At 47.4% G+C, this 17,536-nt stretch overlaps 3 protein-coding genes across 6 annotated transcripts in view; 2 read left to right on the top strand and 1 right to left on the bottom strand.

Moving 5' to 3' along the window:
• CDC25C (cell division cycle 25C) overlaps window positions 1-1,281 on the bottom strand; it is a 35,775-nt gene extending 34,494 nt beyond the window's left edge. For 2 of the 3 annotated variants that reach the window (XM_039217922.1, XM_039217921.1), the window contains exons 1-2: window positions 1,125-1,281; window positions 136-335 (exon numbers count right to left, since the gene is read on the bottom strand). In XM_039217922.1, the coding sequence (XP_039073853.1) occupies window positions 136-329 (194 nt within the window). In that variant the 5' untranslated portion in view covers window positions 330-335; window positions 1,125-1,281. The remainder of the gene's footprint in view (window positions 1-135; window positions 336-1,124) is intronic. The other variant, XM_039217923.1, reaches the window with a different exon arrangement.
• Window positions 1,282-1,818: 537 nt separating this feature from the next.
• On the top strand, window positions 1,819-5,292 carry LOC120220762 (oocyte-specific histone RNA stem-loop-binding protein 2-like). Its single transcript, XM_039217935.1, is given in 8 exon segments — window positions 1,819-1,839; window positions 2,638-2,741; window positions 2,853-2,957; window positions 3,588-3,740; window positions 3,891-4,011; window positions 4,777-4,801; window positions 4,804-4,858; window positions 4,860-5,292. Coding segments are annotated over 8 exon segments (627 nt in total). The 3' UTR covers window positions 4,903-5,292.
• A 386-nt stretch (window positions 5,293-5,678) lies between these two features.
• On the top strand, window positions 5,679-16,303 carry FAM53C (family with sequence similarity 53 member C). 2 transcript variants are annotated; one of them, XM_039217925.1, is made up of 5 exons: window positions 5,679-5,742; window positions 9,105-9,334; window positions 9,727-9,784; window positions 11,301-12,085; window positions 13,239-16,303. In XM_039217925.1, the coding sequence occupies exons 2-5, from the start codon at window positions 9,257-9,259 to the stop codon at window positions 13,494-13,496; spliced, it is 1,179 nt and encodes a 392-aa protein (XP_039073856.1). In that variant the 5' UTR covers window positions 5,679-5,742; window positions 9,105-9,256; the 3' UTR covers window positions 13,497-16,303. The 2 variants fall into 2 exon arrangements, with proteins under 2 accessions (XP_039073856.1, XP_039073855.1); XM_039217924.1 differs by lacking the exon at window positions 5,679-5,742 and adding an exon at window positions 6,061-6,197.
• The last annotated feature ends 1,233 nt before the right edge of the window (window positions 16,304-17,536 follow it).

The raw sequence follows: 17,536 nt of genomic DNA on the forward strand, positions 1-17,536 counted from the left end.
CCCCCCCCCCCCCCCCCCGCCTTTCTTCCACTCTCACTCTCTCTCAAAAATAAATACATATTAAAAAGTAAACAAATAAAAAACCCAAGGCTATTTAGAAAAGCAAAGGAGATAAGGTGTGAAAGGTGGATTTACCCAGACAAAACACTTAGGTTTGCAGAATCGCCAAAGAGTTTGTTCACTGGAGTCCTAGGGAGATCTGGACAGGTGGTAAAGGAAGTGTCTCTCTCCAGGAGCAGGTTTAATATCTTCCTCTGACTGGATCTAAAACTGGGTCCTGAGCCAGTGTGTCCCTCCTCTCCTGCGGATGAAATCAATTCTGCCGACATGGCTTCCTAAGAAAAAAAAAATAAAACCTACCTAAGAGGTGAACATCATCTACATAGGTACCTCACAGACTGTCCAGTTTTCACAACTTCCTCCACCTTTCCCAGCAGCAGCCCAGTGGCTCACTACTGGAAGAAAGGCATCCCCAGGATCACAACTTGGCATGCAAGTTGAATGTCACTTGCCCCAAGCAGCTTGACCTTTTCCTTGGAGCCGAACTTAGCCAGAGGCAAACGTGGGACTTTTTGTTTTTTAAGTAAGCTGTACACTCAAAGGGGGCATGAACTCCGGAACCCAGGAACAGTCCCACATTCCGCTGACTAAGCCAGTCAGGCAACCCAAAACCAGGACTTTAAAGAAAGAATGAGGGGCGCCTGCATGGCTCAGTCTGTTAAGCACAGGGCTCTTGATTTCAGCTCAAGCCATGATATCTTATTATCTCATGATCTCACCGGGGTGGGATCAAGCCCCTCCAGGGCTCTGCCTTAGACCTGGATCCTGCTTAAGATTCTCCAACTCCCTCTGCCCTTCCCCCATCTCCCCCCACTCGCCAGCTCTCGAAGGAAAAAAGAGAGGAAGGGAGGAGAGAGAGAAAAAAGAAAGAGAAAGAAAAAAAAAAAAGGCTTTCACTTATTCAAGAGCTACACAGCTAGTGACTACTGACATGAAGAAATTGAGGTCTCCTAACTCGCGATAATGCCTATTAAGTCCACTGAAGTTCTGTTCGTGGGGCCCCCAATGGACCCTGGGGGACGCTGAGGTTTCCGTGATTCCGGTGGAGAGAGTCCCCGGCTTACCTCAAGTTGGAGCCAGAGATTCACCTTCAGGAGAAACAAAGGTGAGGAGTAAGTCACAAGCGAAGACTTGAGCAGGATTAAAGGAAATCTAAGAAAGAAGCCAATTAACCAGACTACGATTCCTCTTCTAGACTGGACAGACCGAGAGGACCGAATTAGCCACTGTGAGTCACAGAATATCAACAGTCACAGATCCTGGCTTTTCAAACCTTCCGCTTCGCCAATAAACCTATCCCGTTCACCTCAAGGTTGCGTCAGCCAATCTGCGCGCGCCCGCCCAGATCCCTTTGGCCAATCGTTTGGCTCTACATCTGCAGGCGTGAGCTTGCTTTGGAAGGAACACAATTTTCCCGGCCCCCCAGCCAGAGCAGGGTACCGATTGGCCGGCCAGGATTCAGTAAGCCTTAGGTAAGCCCCGCCCCCCCGGTGCCTGGCACACCATTGGCTCTTCCTCTGGCCAATCGCCACACCCTTCCTGAGCGCTCCATTCCCTTAGCCCCTCCAACCCCGGGAGATTTAAACTGTACCTCGTTAGCGATTACCTCTCTTTAAGATAATACCTGGAGAGAGTTGTTTGGGTGACAGGGTGTTTTAAACTTTTTCTCTTCTTTTGCTTCTTTCTTGTGTCGTTACTTGGGCTTTTTCATCTTCGTTTTGCTTGCCTTCCGTTGGAGATGAAGCATTTGCCGCTGGTATGGCAGATGTTGAGAGACAGGTGTGTATATTTATGCTGAGCAGCATTGGCCCCTTCCAAAAGCTTTCACTGTTTAGTGTTCCTTTTGGAGCTCAGTGTCTGTGAGACTCTAAGTTATGTAGGTTAAAGGAAATTCCTTTTCAGGGAAAGCAGGGGAATTGAATCATCTCTTGGTATAATCCTTATCACAGTCCAAAGGATCCCAAGCTTTGGTCGTTTATGGAAATTTGAACACTGATGAGGTGATATTAAGAATTTATTCCTACTGTTGGGGATTTGAATAATTCTGTGGGAGTGGTGGGTATAGATGGTGGGTGGTGGGTTTAGATGAAACAAGATGTGCTATGAATATTAGGTAATGAGTAACTGGGGGTGCGTTATATCACTACTGTCACAATTTAATCATCTGAGGATCTTGTTAAAATGCAAGTTCTGATTCAGTAGTTATGGGTTGCGGCCCAAGATTCTGCATTTCTAACAAGCCCCCAGCTGATGCTGATGCAGCTGGTCCTAGGACCATACTTTGAGTAGCAAAACATTATGGTATGCTTTTCTATGTATTTTTGAAATTTTCCACAATAAAAAATGTTCAAAATAACTTGGAAGCTCTTTAAATGCAGGTTTTAATGTTGATTCAGTAAGTAGAGAGTGGGCCCAGGAATTATCAAGGGGCTACTCATGCTGATGGTTTGCAAATCAGTCTGAGAAACAAATCAGCAATCCAACTGTTTGAGAAACAGTTCACCCAGAATACAACCTATTCTGGTGTCCACATCTTGGTGGTGGTAATTGCTAAGAAGTACAGCATAGTCTGCTCAGTTTTATCCTATCTGCTTCCCCAGAAAGGAGGTATGTGAAGAGTCTTTGTTCTCTGGGATTGAGATGGTGAGTGTGGGAGTCAGCACAGAGCCCTGCCATGCTAGGTGAGTTTGAAAACCAGACTAGGGGTTAAGGGAGCGTGTGTGGGAGGAGTTGTTTTCTACTTTGATAACCATAATCACACTTCATGGGGCCACTGTATACTTCCCCCGCAGGTGGGAAGTAGAGACAGATGAAATTGTTCTACAGTGGCGTCAAAAACAGATAGATTATGGCAAGCGCACACCTGGTTACCAGCGTTTCCTGCAGGAGGTCCCCAAGTGAGTGCGGTTGTGGGGGGGTGCGTCACAACAAGAGGGTCAGCTAAGTGGGTTTGGTTCAATGTAGGGTGATGGAAAGATATTAGGATCTGAGTATTCTCACAAAGTTGCATCATTACTAAAACTAAGTCTCCTGCAGTGTTGACCCCTAAGTAAATTTTTTTTTTCAAATGGAACAAATCCTACTTGACCCATGAGACTTTCAAAAGCTCTGTCCATGTTTGCTAATGAAGTTTTTTCTCTGTAACCATTTTTACCTCATACCTCCAGCTGACTTCACTAATTACAACACACTTGCCTAATTACATGGAAGTTTCCATCCATAAATGCAAAGTAAATGTATAAAGAGGCAGTATGTATTTTAAAAGGATGTCAGATACTGTCTTTTATATCTATCTTGACACCTGAATTGGAGTTGGAATATCTAAATTACCCTTGCCAGAAGAATATTAGGAATTTAGGAAGTTTAGTGCTTACTCCCAACTGAAGATTAATGTTTTTCTCTTGAATTGAGGGCATTGATCCTACCTCACTCTTAGGAAATCCCTAATGAGTCTCCTGATTCATGTGATAAACTGAGCTGTGCCCCTTCACCTTGACCTGAGTTTGATACATATCTGTCATTGCCAGGGCAAAGCGACAGCCAGGACTTCACCCTCAAACACCAAACAAGAACAGGAGGTACAGCCGTCGCTCCTGGGATGCCCAGATTAGGCAGTGGAGAAGAGCCCTACATTCTTGGGACCCCCCCCTCCGCCAAGCCATCCCCTGCAGGGCAGGGGGGCTGAGGGGTATGTACATTATTCTTGGTTTCTTGTCTGAGTGGTGGACTGAGCCCCACCTCTCCTCACTTTCCAGGGGCTTAGCTTTTAATGGCTGAAAAGGGGGAGTCTGAATGAGGTGCATGTTCCTCTGACTCTCCTGCATTTCTAGGCAGGGAATGGAGCATTTCTTAGAGCCAATGGGTTCAACCCCTTTGGATGACTTTTTGGATGATTGGTTCCAAGCCCTGGAACCCTCAGCAAATCTGGATGGAGACCAGAAGGGAGCCCAGGTAGTATCCTCTTCTAAAGCCCACTGGTGCAAGGTTAGAGATGTGGTCTGACCCATGAGGGAACAATTAGGATGGGGTTCAAGGTAGTAATCCAAGAACAAAAGAAGGAAAATGGGGCAGCAGGAAAAAATAGGACATAAATTAAAAATTCTGAGAAGTAAAGGTGGCATAAGGAGATTTAATTACGGTTAGTAATGGCAGGGAAGTTGGCTGCACTGGGGGCTACCTTATACTTAAAGAAAGGGGTAAACTCTTCCTTGGAATTGAGGCCTGAAACCTGATGTAGAAGATTTGGGTTTTGTTTTTTTTAAGCGTCTCATTTTATTAAAATGTTTTGCATATGACCCAATGCTAACTTCTTATTCTCAATCATTTAACTTTATTGAAGTATGGATAATAATAAAAAGGATCATCATCAAGTGGTGAAGACCAAAAGCTTTAGAGCATCAAGGACAGCTCTGTAATATTACCTTTGCCTACCATATGGGCATTCACTTAATCTTTCCAACCATTTCATCTGTCAAATAGGGCCATTTTCTCATTTGATGATTCTAAGCAAAAATGAGAATACATTTTTAAAGTATGTAGCATAGTTCCCAGCACATAATAAGTGCTCCATCATAGCAATTACTGGAGACCATGTCTCCTATACTTCATGGCATTGTTCCCTCTTTTGCCAAGCGGAAATGTGAACGGCAAGAGTGCATCTTCCCTCCAGCCCTATTTTCTTGATAAATCTCACTCCCCCCCCCCCTTCTTTTTCAGTTTGCAGACTTGGTGGCTCTTGCCTACTCCCTTTCCTCTGTGAGGAAGATCCCCACTACTGGTTCTACTTTGCAGCTGATCACTTACGTATCTGTCCTAGACTTGAGTGGGGCACAAAGTATTTAGAGAAAACAGCCATCTTTCAAGGGATTTGTTGCTAAGTGTAATAGTGAAGATTATTTGCATTAGTGCTATTTCCCAATCGATTAAAAAAGAAATCTACAACTGTACAAAAAAGATGGCAACACAAAGGCATTGTTTAAAACCTCTTTTTCTTTTTGCCTTTTTTTCTAAACCTTTTTTGATAGCTGAGACTCAAATTTGCATAAGAGTCAGGAACCATTTAGCTGTTCCCCAACCTTTCCCCTAACGTCTACATTCAGTCTTTTCAAAACAAGACTTAAACTTTGAGGTGGGAGGTGGTGGTAGTGGTGGAGATTTAATAAAGGGTGGTATCCTCTTCCTAAAGAGGAAATAAACGGACATGAACATCTTTTCTCCAGCTGCCTGTTTCCTCCCTCCCTCTCTGTCTTAAGAAAAGTGGTCCAGCTGTAACCACCATACTGCCCCTTCCCCCCCCCCCCCGCAACCCACCCCCGCAAGCAACTGAACCGCCTATGATGTCATAATCACAACCCCATTACCTCATCCTGCTGGGGGGTGGGGGTGCGTAGAGGAAGGAAGAGTAGTGGACAGCCCTGGGCCGTCCTCAGCTTTACAAAGTGTTTTGGGTGAGGGCTAATTACAAAACCAATTTGGAACGACCCCGCAACCGCTACAAGTCCCGGGTTTATACGGTTCGAGGCGATCCGGCAGCTTGAAGAGGGGCTCCTGGGACTCAGAGCAGGCCCTAATCGGCTCTTGGACTACATTTCCCAGAAGCCTTCACGCCGCGGACGGGTCCTCTGCTGGCGGAAGGGGGATTCCTTCTGCGAGGCAGCCCTAGACGGCGGGACAGGAGAGCAGGTAAGACGATCTTCGGCTAATTCTGTTACGAGGCCCAAACGGAGTAGGGCGCTGTACTTAAGCCAATGTTGGAATGAAGGGTAAGGGAGATGGCTTTGTTTACCTTCGTCCGACACGGCCTCCCCCGCGGGTTTCGAGATGTGCCGCCAACTGGGCCCGTCCACCTTCTGCAATGTTTTGGAGGGGGTGACTCAATAGTGAGGAAACCACCTTCATCCGTAAATCAAAGAGCCTGGCTTACTCACGACAGTACTTTCCAAAATAGACTTTGGGAGGGAAACGACGCGAGGCTCGAGCCTCCGCGGGCGGTTTAGGAGGATTCCGCGAACCAGAGCGATCCCCATAGTCTCCTTAGGGGTCCGTTGGTTCGCGCCGGCGCCTTTTAAGGGCACCGTGGGGCGAACGGAGCGCTCAGAGCTGCTCCGGCCGCGGCCCTGGGAGCTGGAGGAGCCGCGGTAGGTGGCGAGGGCAGGTGGCGCTGGGGCCTCGGGGCGGGCACCTCGGCCGTCCCTCCCTCCTTCCCTCTTTCCCTTCCCCCAGCCCGGCCGCGCGCGCTGTACGGCCTCTCTGGACGCCTCCGCTGGGAGAGCACGGGACCCGGTGGGGGAGGGGTTGGCGGAGTGCTAAGTCCCAGACCCTCTCCATCCCCAGCGTCCTGAGTTCGCTTCCCGCGGCCAGATGATGGAAGCTGATACGGGAAGAGCCGAACGACAACCCCGTAGAGCGAGCCCTGGTGCCCCCCTAGGGGCTAGCGGACGCCCCATGCCCCACCCCGCAGGGACAGGCAGGGCAACCGAGAGAGTGGTTGAAGATTGGAGGGGGGCCTAGCCTTTTGCTTCTTCATCGGGGTGGGGGGAGGGGTGCTCCCCACTTGTCACCCTTATCCCCGACAGAGCCATATGGAGGAAGGAGCAGTCAGGTTACCACTTACATGTTCATGTACCTCCCTGCCTCATGTTTTTCTTCAGTCTCCCCCAGAGGTGTGGGGCTGGGATCTGGGGGGAAGGTCCCTAGGGGATTTGTGACTCTCTTACCCCTTGGCCTGACTAGATCCTAGGTTCTTCAGTTTTCATCACAACCTCAGCATCCTTGAAACCCTAATGTCAGGGGTTATTGCCATCCAATAAGAGATGGGATGGGGGTCCAGTCTTTATGTTAGGGGGCTGATGGTGGAAGGAAAGCTTGGACTGAGAGTTGGGCCTGGTGGGGTTGTGGGGAGGGCCTAGCCGCCTGCTGCTCTGTGAAGGGCTGAACCTTGTGCCAGTTGTTAAGCTGAGAAGTTTTAACTTGTTTAGTGAACGTTCAGGGCTGTCTTTGCTCCTCAGATAAACAAAATGGAAGGGGAAGGAAGGCGGCAAGAGAGGGTTTCTTACACTTTTTTCTATGCCTGCTTGAGAAAGAGGAGGCCCCTCGCGGAGCTGGTTTGCCTTCTTTTGTGTCCTGGTTTGATTCCTTATGGCTTCCGTTCTGTTCCCCCTCTCAGCCTGGCCTGTTTTAGGAAACTCAGGCTGAGAGTATCAGTTGCGTGGTGGTAGTTGCATTGTTCCAATTACCGCCGTGTGTGGCCACATCCCAACAATTAAAATGCAGAAAAACACAAAATCACTCTCTTCACTTGATCCCAGAGAGGGCTGGGAGTTTGCTGTTTGGCCAAATGCCTCATGAAAAGCTTGAAAGAGTTTACTTCACTCCCTGCTCTTCATGGCTGGTCAGCCCGAGGCCTGTGATCCTGGGGTAAAAGCCTTCAGTTAGGTTCCCTCTCTAGTTGATCTTTTGGGGGCAGAGTTAAGAAACCAAGAGCAGAAGTGATATAAGCTTTAGCTTTTCCCACAAGAACATAGGGGAAGCTGCTGAAGGGAGCTCTCGGGAAACTGGAACTTCGTTCAGGGTGGTAATAATTACGCGTGAAAATGATAGTTAACTGTAACGATAATTGACTTCTCCCAGACCTTTCTTCCAAAAAACTTCACGCACATCCACATGTAGTTCTTTGCTCTTCCTTACCTCCCTCCCTGTGAGGTGGGGATGGGGTCGAGATGATTCTCTCTTTTTTTGCAAAAGTAAAAAGTGATCTGCCTCCAAGGTCACAGAAGAGCTGTTTTGGGCTTCCTTAGGTGTGCAGATGAGGAAGGTTGGCGTCCAGCCAAATAGATAAACCCAATTGCCTTCTTCAGCTTAATGATATCATCACTTGTGGCATTTTTAGGCTGTGTAGAGCAACAAACAAGAGGATTGAGAAACAGCCATCTTTGTGGAGTCCTGATTTGTATAGGCTAGATGGTTTGCTCTTTACATTTTGATAGTTCATGTTATATTATACCTGTAACAGGTTAAGACATATTTATTGTGCCCATTTTACATACAGGTTAACTAAGGTGAAGAAAAGTCAAGTAATTTCCCAGAACTGTCACAGCAAATTGGAGCAAGATTTAGATTTCTTGAATGTTTGTTCTATCTAGTAGAGAATGCTATATACACCCTCTGATGAGCTGTCTGCCTGCTGGTCATTTCTGGGAATAGGCAGAACCATATGGAAATACTAGGTTAAGCTCCTCTCCTCCATTGAGCAAGGCCCCTCAGGCAACTGTGTGGGCTTGAAGCCTGTTCTCTGATAGATTTAGTTTGCTTCTACTGAAATTGTCCATGAGAAGGAGTCTTGATTAATTGTATCCACGGTCTTTGAGTCAGATCAGGCTAAAAACTTAGTTGAATGAAGTCATATAGTTGTCGTTCTTAACATCTATAGAGTTGAAATGTAATTGGAATAATCCTGGTATCATTTCTCTCTCTTCTTAGCATTTTATAAGAGAATATATACAGTATCTGTTAGAAAACAATATAACATATCAAATATTCAGCCTAAGGGAGAACATGAAACTTTGTTCACTCTCATTGATCTAAAGGGAAAAGTCTTTCCTACAACCAGTGCTCCTCCCTGTTTCCTGTTACTATTTGTGTAGTTTAGGAAAAGTGTATCTTTCTGTTTCTGATTAGAAGATAAAAGAAAATATTGGGGTAATCAGGATGGAAGTAACCGTTTGGGGGTTCCTCTCTGACTTGAGCTGTTTTTCAGTGATGCTGGTACTCTGTGTAGACACAGCAGAGCATGAACCAGGTTAGGAGTGGCAAATAGGTTCAACTTGCTTTTTAACTCCAGTTCATTTCACTGGTTAACTGGAGTGCCAAGTTCAGAATGTTTCTGAGGCTGTGTTGAGGCTTAGCAGGAAAGAGCTGTGATCAATTAATGATGTCTGCCAGAGGCCTGGCATAGGGATGCTGTGGTATGTGTGCCATGCATTTTCCACTTTTGGGCCAGGTACATCTCTAATATCACTTGGGGCTGGTCCCTCTGTAATTGGCAGACTCAGCAGGCATGACTGGAGAGGGGAGTCCCAATGGTGCTAGAATGGTGCTGCAGTGGCAGAAGACGGCTCACGAGTGAGGTCTGGAAGAACGACAGGGAAGACATCCATCATTTGCTCCAAAGTGTGCAAGTCAAATCCTGGGGAGAATCATGATAACCCTGATCACTGAGCAGCTACAGAAGCAGACTCTGGATGAGCTGAAATGCACACGCTTCAGCATCAGTCTGGTAAAAGACCAGTCTTCCTGCTTCTCTACGATCCCCTCCCCCTTTTTTCTGAGGCTGTTTGTTGCTACTACTTTACCCATGTCCTTTGCCGTATGAGTCATGGTACTTGTACTGGAAGAGCCTACTAAAGGCTCAAAACCCAGCCCAAAAGGAAGGGGGCAGGTATTTTTCCACTGATAGAGAAGGGACACCAAAACTTGGGAGGAGAAGGGTATGAGATGTTGGAAGATGTGGATTATTTTACTCACTAACTTTGGGAAGATGAGAAGAAGAAAACATTTAGAAGTCCCTAATATTTCTATAGCCCATGAAATACAGGGGTGAGCTGAAGAGGGCTTCCTGGAAATCTGCATCCTAAGCCAGAATCATCATGGATATTCTCTCTCTTTTAGCCTTTGCCTGATCATGCAGACATCTCCAACTGTGGGAACCCTTTCCAGCTTGTGTCTGGTAAGGCATTGTGTGTGTGTGCATCTGTACCTTTCTTTCATCGGTTTCCAGTGACCAGGGCTAGATAGCCTGTCTCCACAACTTTCTTGCCAGGGTGACCTGCCGAGATTGACACTTGTCTCCATTTTACTGCACCAGCGCGGAAGTTATTTGTTTAGTTTGCCCTTATTCTAGCCTTGACAGGACTTTTATAATCTGATTTTTTAAAATAGGTAATATATTCATGTGGTTCAAAAATTTTAAAGGGGCACCTTGGTGGCTCAGTTGGTTAAGCGTCCCACTCTTGATCAGGTCATGATCTCAGGGTCATGCCCCTCATTGGAGCTCGCTTAAGATCCTCTTTTTCTGTCTCCCTCTGCCCCTCCCCGACTCACACTCTCAAAAAAAATTTTTAATATTTTTAAAATCTTTATTTTTGAGAAAGAGACAGAGTGCGAGCAGGGGAGGAACAGAGATAGAGGGAGACACAGAATCCTAAGCAGGCTCCAGGCTCTGAGCTGTCAGCACAAAGCCTGATGTGGGACTCAAACTCATGAACTCCGAGACCATGACCTGAGCCAAAGTCAGACACTCAACCGACTGAGCCATTCAGGCATCCCTCAAAAAAAAGTTTTTTAAATAACAAAAAGTTTATACTGAGAAAAGTCTTCGTTCTGCATCTAGTTCCCACCACCTCCCCAAAAGCAGCTCGTGTTACTACTTTGTCTATCCAAATAGGGTGTCTTTATACAAACAGAAGCAAATATAAATGTGTATTTTTTATTCCTGCAAAAGGTTGCATACTATATATATTATTTGGCACTTTTTATTTTTTTACTTAACTATAATCTAGCTAGATCTTTCTGTATCGGTGTGTTAATTGGAGCATTTCTTTGTGGGTGGCCAGACACAAAGGAACATGAATAGTCTTAGGGTTTCCCAAGCATGGGTTCCACCATCACAGGCCTTCCCCACCCTGTTTGCCCTCTCTAAGAATAAAAATGATCTCTTAGCTACTCTATTACCTCTTAATCCTTGGCAGCCCTAACTCTTGTCTAGGTTCTGGTGACACGTAGGAAGGAGAAAGATTAAAGAGCATGGGCCTGCTTTTTATAACTTGGGGCTGGTAGGTATGGAAGCAGAGTAGGGCTAGGTGGAGTGAAGGATGAACAGGGCACACATGCTTTTTTCTCTCTTGACTGTTTCTACCTTTGAGAGGGAGTGACAAGCAGTATATGAGACTATTTTTAATTTCAGATGGTTCCTCGTAATGGAGACAGTATAGTATAGTGATAAGAGACCTAGCCTAAACATCAGACCAGACCTGGGTTTGAATCCTCCTTTGGTCATTTCATTCCTGCATGATCTAGGACAGGTTACTGGACTTCTCTCATCTGTGAAATGGGGATATTAGTACCTACCTCCTGAGGTTTTTTGGGAAACCTCACACAAAGTTCTCATATTGTGTGGCACATAGTAAGCTCTTAAAAATATATTAGCTATCATTAATACTGTTTTTATTATGAATGCTTTCCAGAAGGTGCTTCCTGGAGGGGCCTGCCCCACTGTTCCTGTGCCGAGTTCCAGGACAGCCTCAACCTCAGCTACCACCCCTCAGGCTTGAGCCTGCACCTCAGACCACCTAGCCCAGGAAGTTCCCCACAGGAGCAGCCCCTCTCCCAAGTCCTAAGCCCTGAGCCCCCAGACCCAGAGAAGCTTCCTGTGCCCCCTGCCCCTCCATCCAAGAGGCACTGCCGCTCACTCTCAGTGCCCGTGGACCTGTCTCGCTGGCAGCCGGTGTGGCGGCCCGCCCCCTCCAAGCTGTGGACTCCCATAAAGCACCGGGGCAGTGGTGGAGGGGGTGGGCCGCAGGTGCCTCACCAGAGCCCCCCAAAGCGGGTCTCCAGCCTCAGGTTCCTCCAAGCTCCCAGTGCCTCTTCTCAATGTGCCCCAGCCCACAGACCCTACAGCCCCCCTTTCTTCAGCCTGGCTCTGGCCCAAGATTCCTCTCGACCCTGTGCCACCTCCCCTCAGAGTGGCTCCTGGGAGAGTGATGCTGAGTCCCTGTCACCTTGCCCACCCCAGCGTCGCTTCTCCCTGTCACCCAGCCTGGGCCCACAGGCAAGTCGTTTCTTGCCCTCTGCCCGGAGCTCCCCTGCATCCTCCCCAGAGCTGCCCTGGCGACCTCGAGGCCTCCGCAATCTTCCCCGAAGTCGCTCACAACCCTGTGATCTGGATGCTCGCAAAGCTGGAGTCAAACGGCGCCATGAAGAGGACCCCCGGCGGCTGCGGCCTTCTTTGGACTTTGACAAGATGAATCAGGTGGGACCAGCAGGACTAGGGAAGCTTGGTTGGGAAGAGAGAGACTTTGTTCCATTTTTACTTCCAGGTGTCCCCTAGCTCCATGCACTCCTGGCAGGTTCTTTTCTGTCTGAGCTTCCCCTAGTGTGATTCATATCCTGATTGTCTGGGACTGTACTTACTTTAGGACTCAGGGTCCCATGTCCTGTGTAACTCCTTGGGCCTAGAAGTTCTAGAGAAATTGAGGGGAGACCCATGGTAAATCTTCCAATAGGAATTCCTAATTGTTTTGCTAAGGGCATTTTCCTTCCTCTTCTGAGGATGCCTAAGGCTCAAAAGTCACATCATCAGTGCCCTGCCCTCTCTCTCTCTTTTTTTTTTTTTTATATTTTTATTTATTTCTAGGAGAGAGAGAGACAGCGTGAGCAGGGGAGGGTCAGAGAGAGAGAGGGAAATACAGACTCTGAAATAGGCTCCAGGCTCTGAGCTGGCAGTCAGCACAGAACCCGACGCGGGGCTCGAACCCACGAACTGCGAGATCATGACGTGAGCAAAAGTCGGACGCTTAACGACTAAGCCACCCAGGCGCCACTGTGCCCTGCCCTCTCTTAAGCTCTGGACTCATTTTGCTACTTGCCCTCACTGCTTCCAGTGGGGCTGTGAAGGCTTCAACAAAACGGGTTGCTGCCTCATTCATCTATTCAGCAAATGCGTCCTGACTTCCCAGTGTGAGTGGAGCTGTTACATGCAATTGCCCATTTTTTTCATACTCTTCTGCTAGTCCACTGGGTCACAAGCTTCTCTGAGAATTTACTTGCTTATATTCATAGACTCATTCTTCCAACCAGTCAGCAAATGTTACTGAATACCTGCTATTTACTGGGCTGTGACTAGGCACTTGCAGTGTTGTTATGAGACACACAGACAAGATTCTTGCCCACATGGAGCTTGTAAATGAGCTCTTAATCTTGAACCCGACAGAAACTATGGGCTCTTTGCTCGAAGAATTGTGCATGCACACTAAATTTTCCCAGTGTTACCAGGGAGTTCACACACATCACGCCTAGGACTCCTACCTGCAGGGGTAACCAAGATGGACACTTTGAAATGTAGACCAGGGTTCTGTGGAAGTTGGTATCGTTCTACATTCTTAACTTTGTTGTTTGTTTGACAGAAACCATACTCAGGAGGTCTCTGTCTCCAAGAAACAGCCCGAGAAGGCAGCAGCATCTCTCCACCATGGTTCATGGCCTGTAGCCCCCCACCCCTCTCTGCTTCCTGCAGCCCCATTGGGGGTTCCTCCCAGGTGCTCAGTGAAAGCGAAGAGGAGGAGGAGGGGGCCGTACGGTGGGGGCGGCAGGCACTGAGCAAGCGGACACTGTGCCAGCAGGACTTTGGGGACCTGGACTTGAATCTAATTGAGGAGAACTAAAACTGAGAGGCTACTTCCTGGGGCCACACAGACTGATTCTCTATGGCTACTAACAAGTGTCGAGGCCCCAAGGCCAGGGGCCCAGCCTGGGAATGGGGGTGAGTTGAGGGCTCCGACTCAGGGCAGCCGGAAATCTTCTCGCTCCAGGAAGCTCGACCATGCCAAGAGACTGGCCGGGACAAGATAAACGGAGCTGGTGGCGGGAGGGACAGCCCCAGAGCAGACCCTTCCCATGGCGGCCCTGAGTGTGAGTATCCCTGCCACCGAGAAAGCAATGGGCAGGGAAGGAAGGGGTCTGCTGACCCCAGCTCGGGGAATTTCACTAGCCCCTTTGCTTCAAAGGGCACTTGTGTCTTAGAATTTGGCCAGGGTGGGGGGTTCACTCAGCCTCCTTGGAGAAATTGTGTGAGAGTGTGTGCGTGCGTGGGAGTGTACTTGGGGAAAGGTGTGTTTGCGTAGCCTTAGGGAAGGAAGGCAGTTGCTCCATGACAGCAGAGCATTATGATACCCCCAGGATCTTGAGTTTGCACAGGATAGCAGGCTTACTATTCAATGAGTCAAGAGGAGAGCACCAAGTTTTTCTTTTTTTTGAGTAGCTCTGGAACCAGGCTTATAATCCATAAGCACAGCTGGCTCTGCAGAGGATTCTCTTTCAGGGGATGGCAGGGTCTTTTAAGTGCTGTGACCTCAGCTAATGGTCTTTGTCTTAGACCCATCCCCTCCCCTAGATAGATCTAATCTTAGGGCTGGAGAGGGCTCTCTATGTTGCTTCTGAGCTGGCCTTTTTTCTTATCAGATAGCCTAGGCTGTATACAACCTGCCTCTGTCTCTTAAGTAGATGTAAGCACCTGTGGGCAGCTGAGGCAGGGTTGGATGGCTCCATCTTTCTCTTTCCCTCTCTACTGATGGGATTTTTCCCCGCACATTCTGAGCTTTGAGGATCAAGAACAAGGAGGGAAGGCCCTGTGTTGGCACTCATCATCTGAGGCCTACCTGCAGCAGAAGTGGCATTCAGTCCCCAGTAAGCATGGGTAAGCTCATCCTAGTACTACCGTTTGGAAGCAGACTATAGGGAAACCTATTGTCATAAGATCCAGGTCTAACCTCTTTTCTGACCTGCTTGACAAAGAGGAAGAGAGGGTGTCAGCATTTACTAGTTTGCCTGTCTTCCATTCCTGCCTGGAAATGTTTATTTGCCTCTAATTGGACCTGAGAGACCTCAGGGAGGTTGGGGCTCACTGAGGGGTTGGCTGAGGTTGTGTAAAGCAAAGGCTGTGAGAAGCAGCTGGGAGTTTGTTGTTGTTGTTGGGTTGAATTTCTTTTTTTTGTTTCTTGCTCATAACTTAAGCCAGGGCAGCAGGTCCCGGTGGCTGCAGGGATGGGTTTAACGACTGTAGGAACCTTGGTAGGACTGGCACCAGTGAAGATACATACTGAAGCAGCCGCCAAATAGCTTGTTAGGCTTTGTCCAGCTTTGGTTAGACCCTGCACAACTGAATTGGACCTGCCCTTCCTGTTTATTGGAGGGAGGGCATTCTCTTGGATTTCCAGGGTGTCTTAGGACCCAGTTCCTCATGTTAGGGGAAGAAGACCAAAGTCCACATGTTTTCTTCCTCATGGGATTGAACCTGTCATTTTCTTGGTTTCCCACATGTCGAATAGAAACATCACTGACGCTGCAGCCTCCTCATCTCCAGTCCAAAGGAGGTGGCCATTTCGTCTTGAGCCTCTCGCCCTCAAAGGTTCTACCCTTTAAGGGCTCGCCCCCTTCTCCTGATAGTTACCATGTATTACCAGTGAGCTACCAGGTCTGTAGGGGCCTGAGAAAGGCTCTCTGGAGAATCCAGGGAAACTGTGAGCCCAGGAGTTGTCCATTCTTGGTTTCATCCCTCCCTTGGCTCTTCTTCTTTAGGCCATAATTTCCCTGGTGCCAGCTCCTTTTCCTCCTGGGGCATCCTTATCCCTGGGCTCTCTGCTGCATATTGGCTGTGCCAGCTTCCAATAGGCCACTAGCAAAACCAGTGGTGTCTCTGTAAGCCCTAAGCTCAAGAAGTGAGGGCAGTAATTCTGCCTCTACCCTGGCTTCCCCAAAGCCCCAGAGCGCCATCCTTAGGGGAGAAGGTCTACAGATATCATATTTGACTTCTATTACATTAAGATCTGGAAAGTTAAACTAGTTGAAACTGTCATCTTGCTTCCCAGTCTAAGCACCCATGACCCTGGGACAAGCCTATTCAAGAAGTGGTTCATTTTGCTTTACACAGTAGATCTGTTCCAACAGTTCTGTATAAGCCAAATGCTATTTTGCGATGCGTTTGGACTGCCGACCATTTAAAAGCAGCCTGTGTGATTGCTTCTTTTGTAAAGCAAGCAACCTCCCTCTACTTTAGCTGTTTTGACTATTTGGATTTTCACATATTGGGCTTACCCAGAGTGGAGCACACCTGTACAGGGCTGTGGTTGACGCTGGGTAGACATCTGCATCTGTGTTGTGTGTGTGGTGTGGCTGACCAGTAGGTGAGTATTCCTGCGTGTGTGAGTGAAGCCACTCCCAGGCTGGTGCTCTCCTCCTGTGCCCGGTGACTGCCCAGTGGCAGCTCCAGCTGCCCTTCACTCCCACCTGCTGCCAAAGTCCCTGTGCTAATGGGATTACAAATACAAAAAGTGGAAAAAAAATTTTTTTCGTAAACTTTGTTTTATATTAAAAAAAAATCCATAAGTCTGTGTGTGTTAAACATGAGGTCCTGCCTCTGTGGCTGTGTTTGAAAAAATAAAGTTTTATTAGAATAATTCATTTTCCCAAGCAATCTTGTGTATTACAGTGTCTTCTTCCCTTATCCACATAGAAAGGCAAGGAGGAAGCAGAGAGAAGGCCACCTAACTCTAATAGTCCCTTCCTCTAGGACATGGCTGCGCCTTTGCCCCTCAAGGGCAGTATCTGGTCCCTAGGCCCTTTGCAGCCACAGCATTAATATTCTGTGGCCCCAGTTTGTGTTAAGGCCTTGGTTTTTTTGGCAGTTTGATTTGGCCTTTGTTTCCCTGTGGTCACTCTTCAAGTAAGTAGAAGTCAAGTACTAATACATTCTAGCTCCCTGAGAAATGTTTGATAGTCCAGTCAGGAACTTGTCTAGATTGATGTGTAGTCTTGAGGAAGTGGGAAGAAAGCAGTCTGAGAGACTTGACCAAGAATCTTTTTCTTTTTTAAGAGTTTTCATATCTTATGCCCTAGAGAGATGGAGATTTTAGTCATGAGAATTCAGATTCCAAAGACCTAGGCAATTACTCCATTCTAAAAATAATGCTTTTGGAAAATTATCCGAAAAGCAGAGCTTCTCTTTTGCCCCAGAAGTTGGTATTTTCCATAATGATTCAATTTGGGATGTTCATGTGCTCAGGCAAAGTGTGTGGCTTACTCTTTTTAGACATTTCTATTCCACCCTTTTCCCTGTGTTAGCATTCTTCCAGTTTGTGTGGGTGAAATGTTGTTGCTTAGAGATCCAGGCAGGAGCCTCTGTCCCTAAGGCATAGCCTTTCTTTTTACCAGTTATGATGATGACTTGCCAGGCAGCAAGAAGAGTCAAGTTGCTTAGCCTCCGTCCCAGTTTCCTGCTTCAAATTTGTGGCACTCATCGTTGAATACCAATGAAGTGTGCAAGAGGACAGGAGTGGCTTGATAACCTGGAGCAGGAACCTTTGAGGGGATGAAAATACACTCCAGAAAGAGTGGAGGTTGTCACTTGTTCCAGAAACAAAGAAGAGGCTTTGAGGAGGGTGGGGTTTTGGCATGTGGTTAAAGAAGGGCTCAGTATTCTAAGTTTTTTCCTTACTTAAAACTGCTGCTGTTTCGTTTCACCTACTGTTTGAGCAGGGGTCAAGTTTGAGCATCTTAAGTGACTTTTCTTCTTTCTGTTCATGTGTTGTTGTTTTGTTAGATTTTTCTACTGTTTTATTTTCTGTGAGGCAAAGTGTGATTTTGTTTTAAGGAAGAACTCCATGAGTACACAAAGGTTTTGTTTAGTGTTGTGTCCCTAGCATGTTGA

The sequence above is a fragment of the Hyaena hyaena genome, unplaced genomic scaffold, assembly GCF_003009895.1.
Source record: "Hyaena hyaena isolate Hyena2069 unplaced genomic scaffold, ASM300989v1 scaffold_723, whole genome shotgun sequence".
NCBI lineage: Eukaryota > Metazoa > Chordata > Mammalia > Carnivora > Hyaenidae > Hyaena > Hyaena hyaena.

What these genes read in the sequence shown, in the direction of transcription:
- FAM53C (XM_039217925.1), top strand. Translation starts at nt 9,257, where the DNA reads ATGATAACCCTGATCACTGAGCAGCTACAGAAGCAGACTCTGGATGAG. An exon ending in CACGCTTCAGCATCAGTCTG is followed by an intron (nt 9,335 to 9,726) that starts GTAAAAGACCAG and finishes TCTCTCTTTTAG; the next exon opens with CCTTTGCCTGATCATGCAGA. An exon ending in CCCTTTCCAGCTTGTGTCTG is followed by an intron (nt 9,785 to 11,300) that starts GTAAGGCATTGT and finishes AATGCTTTCCAG; the next exon opens with AAGGTGCTTCCTGGAGGGGC.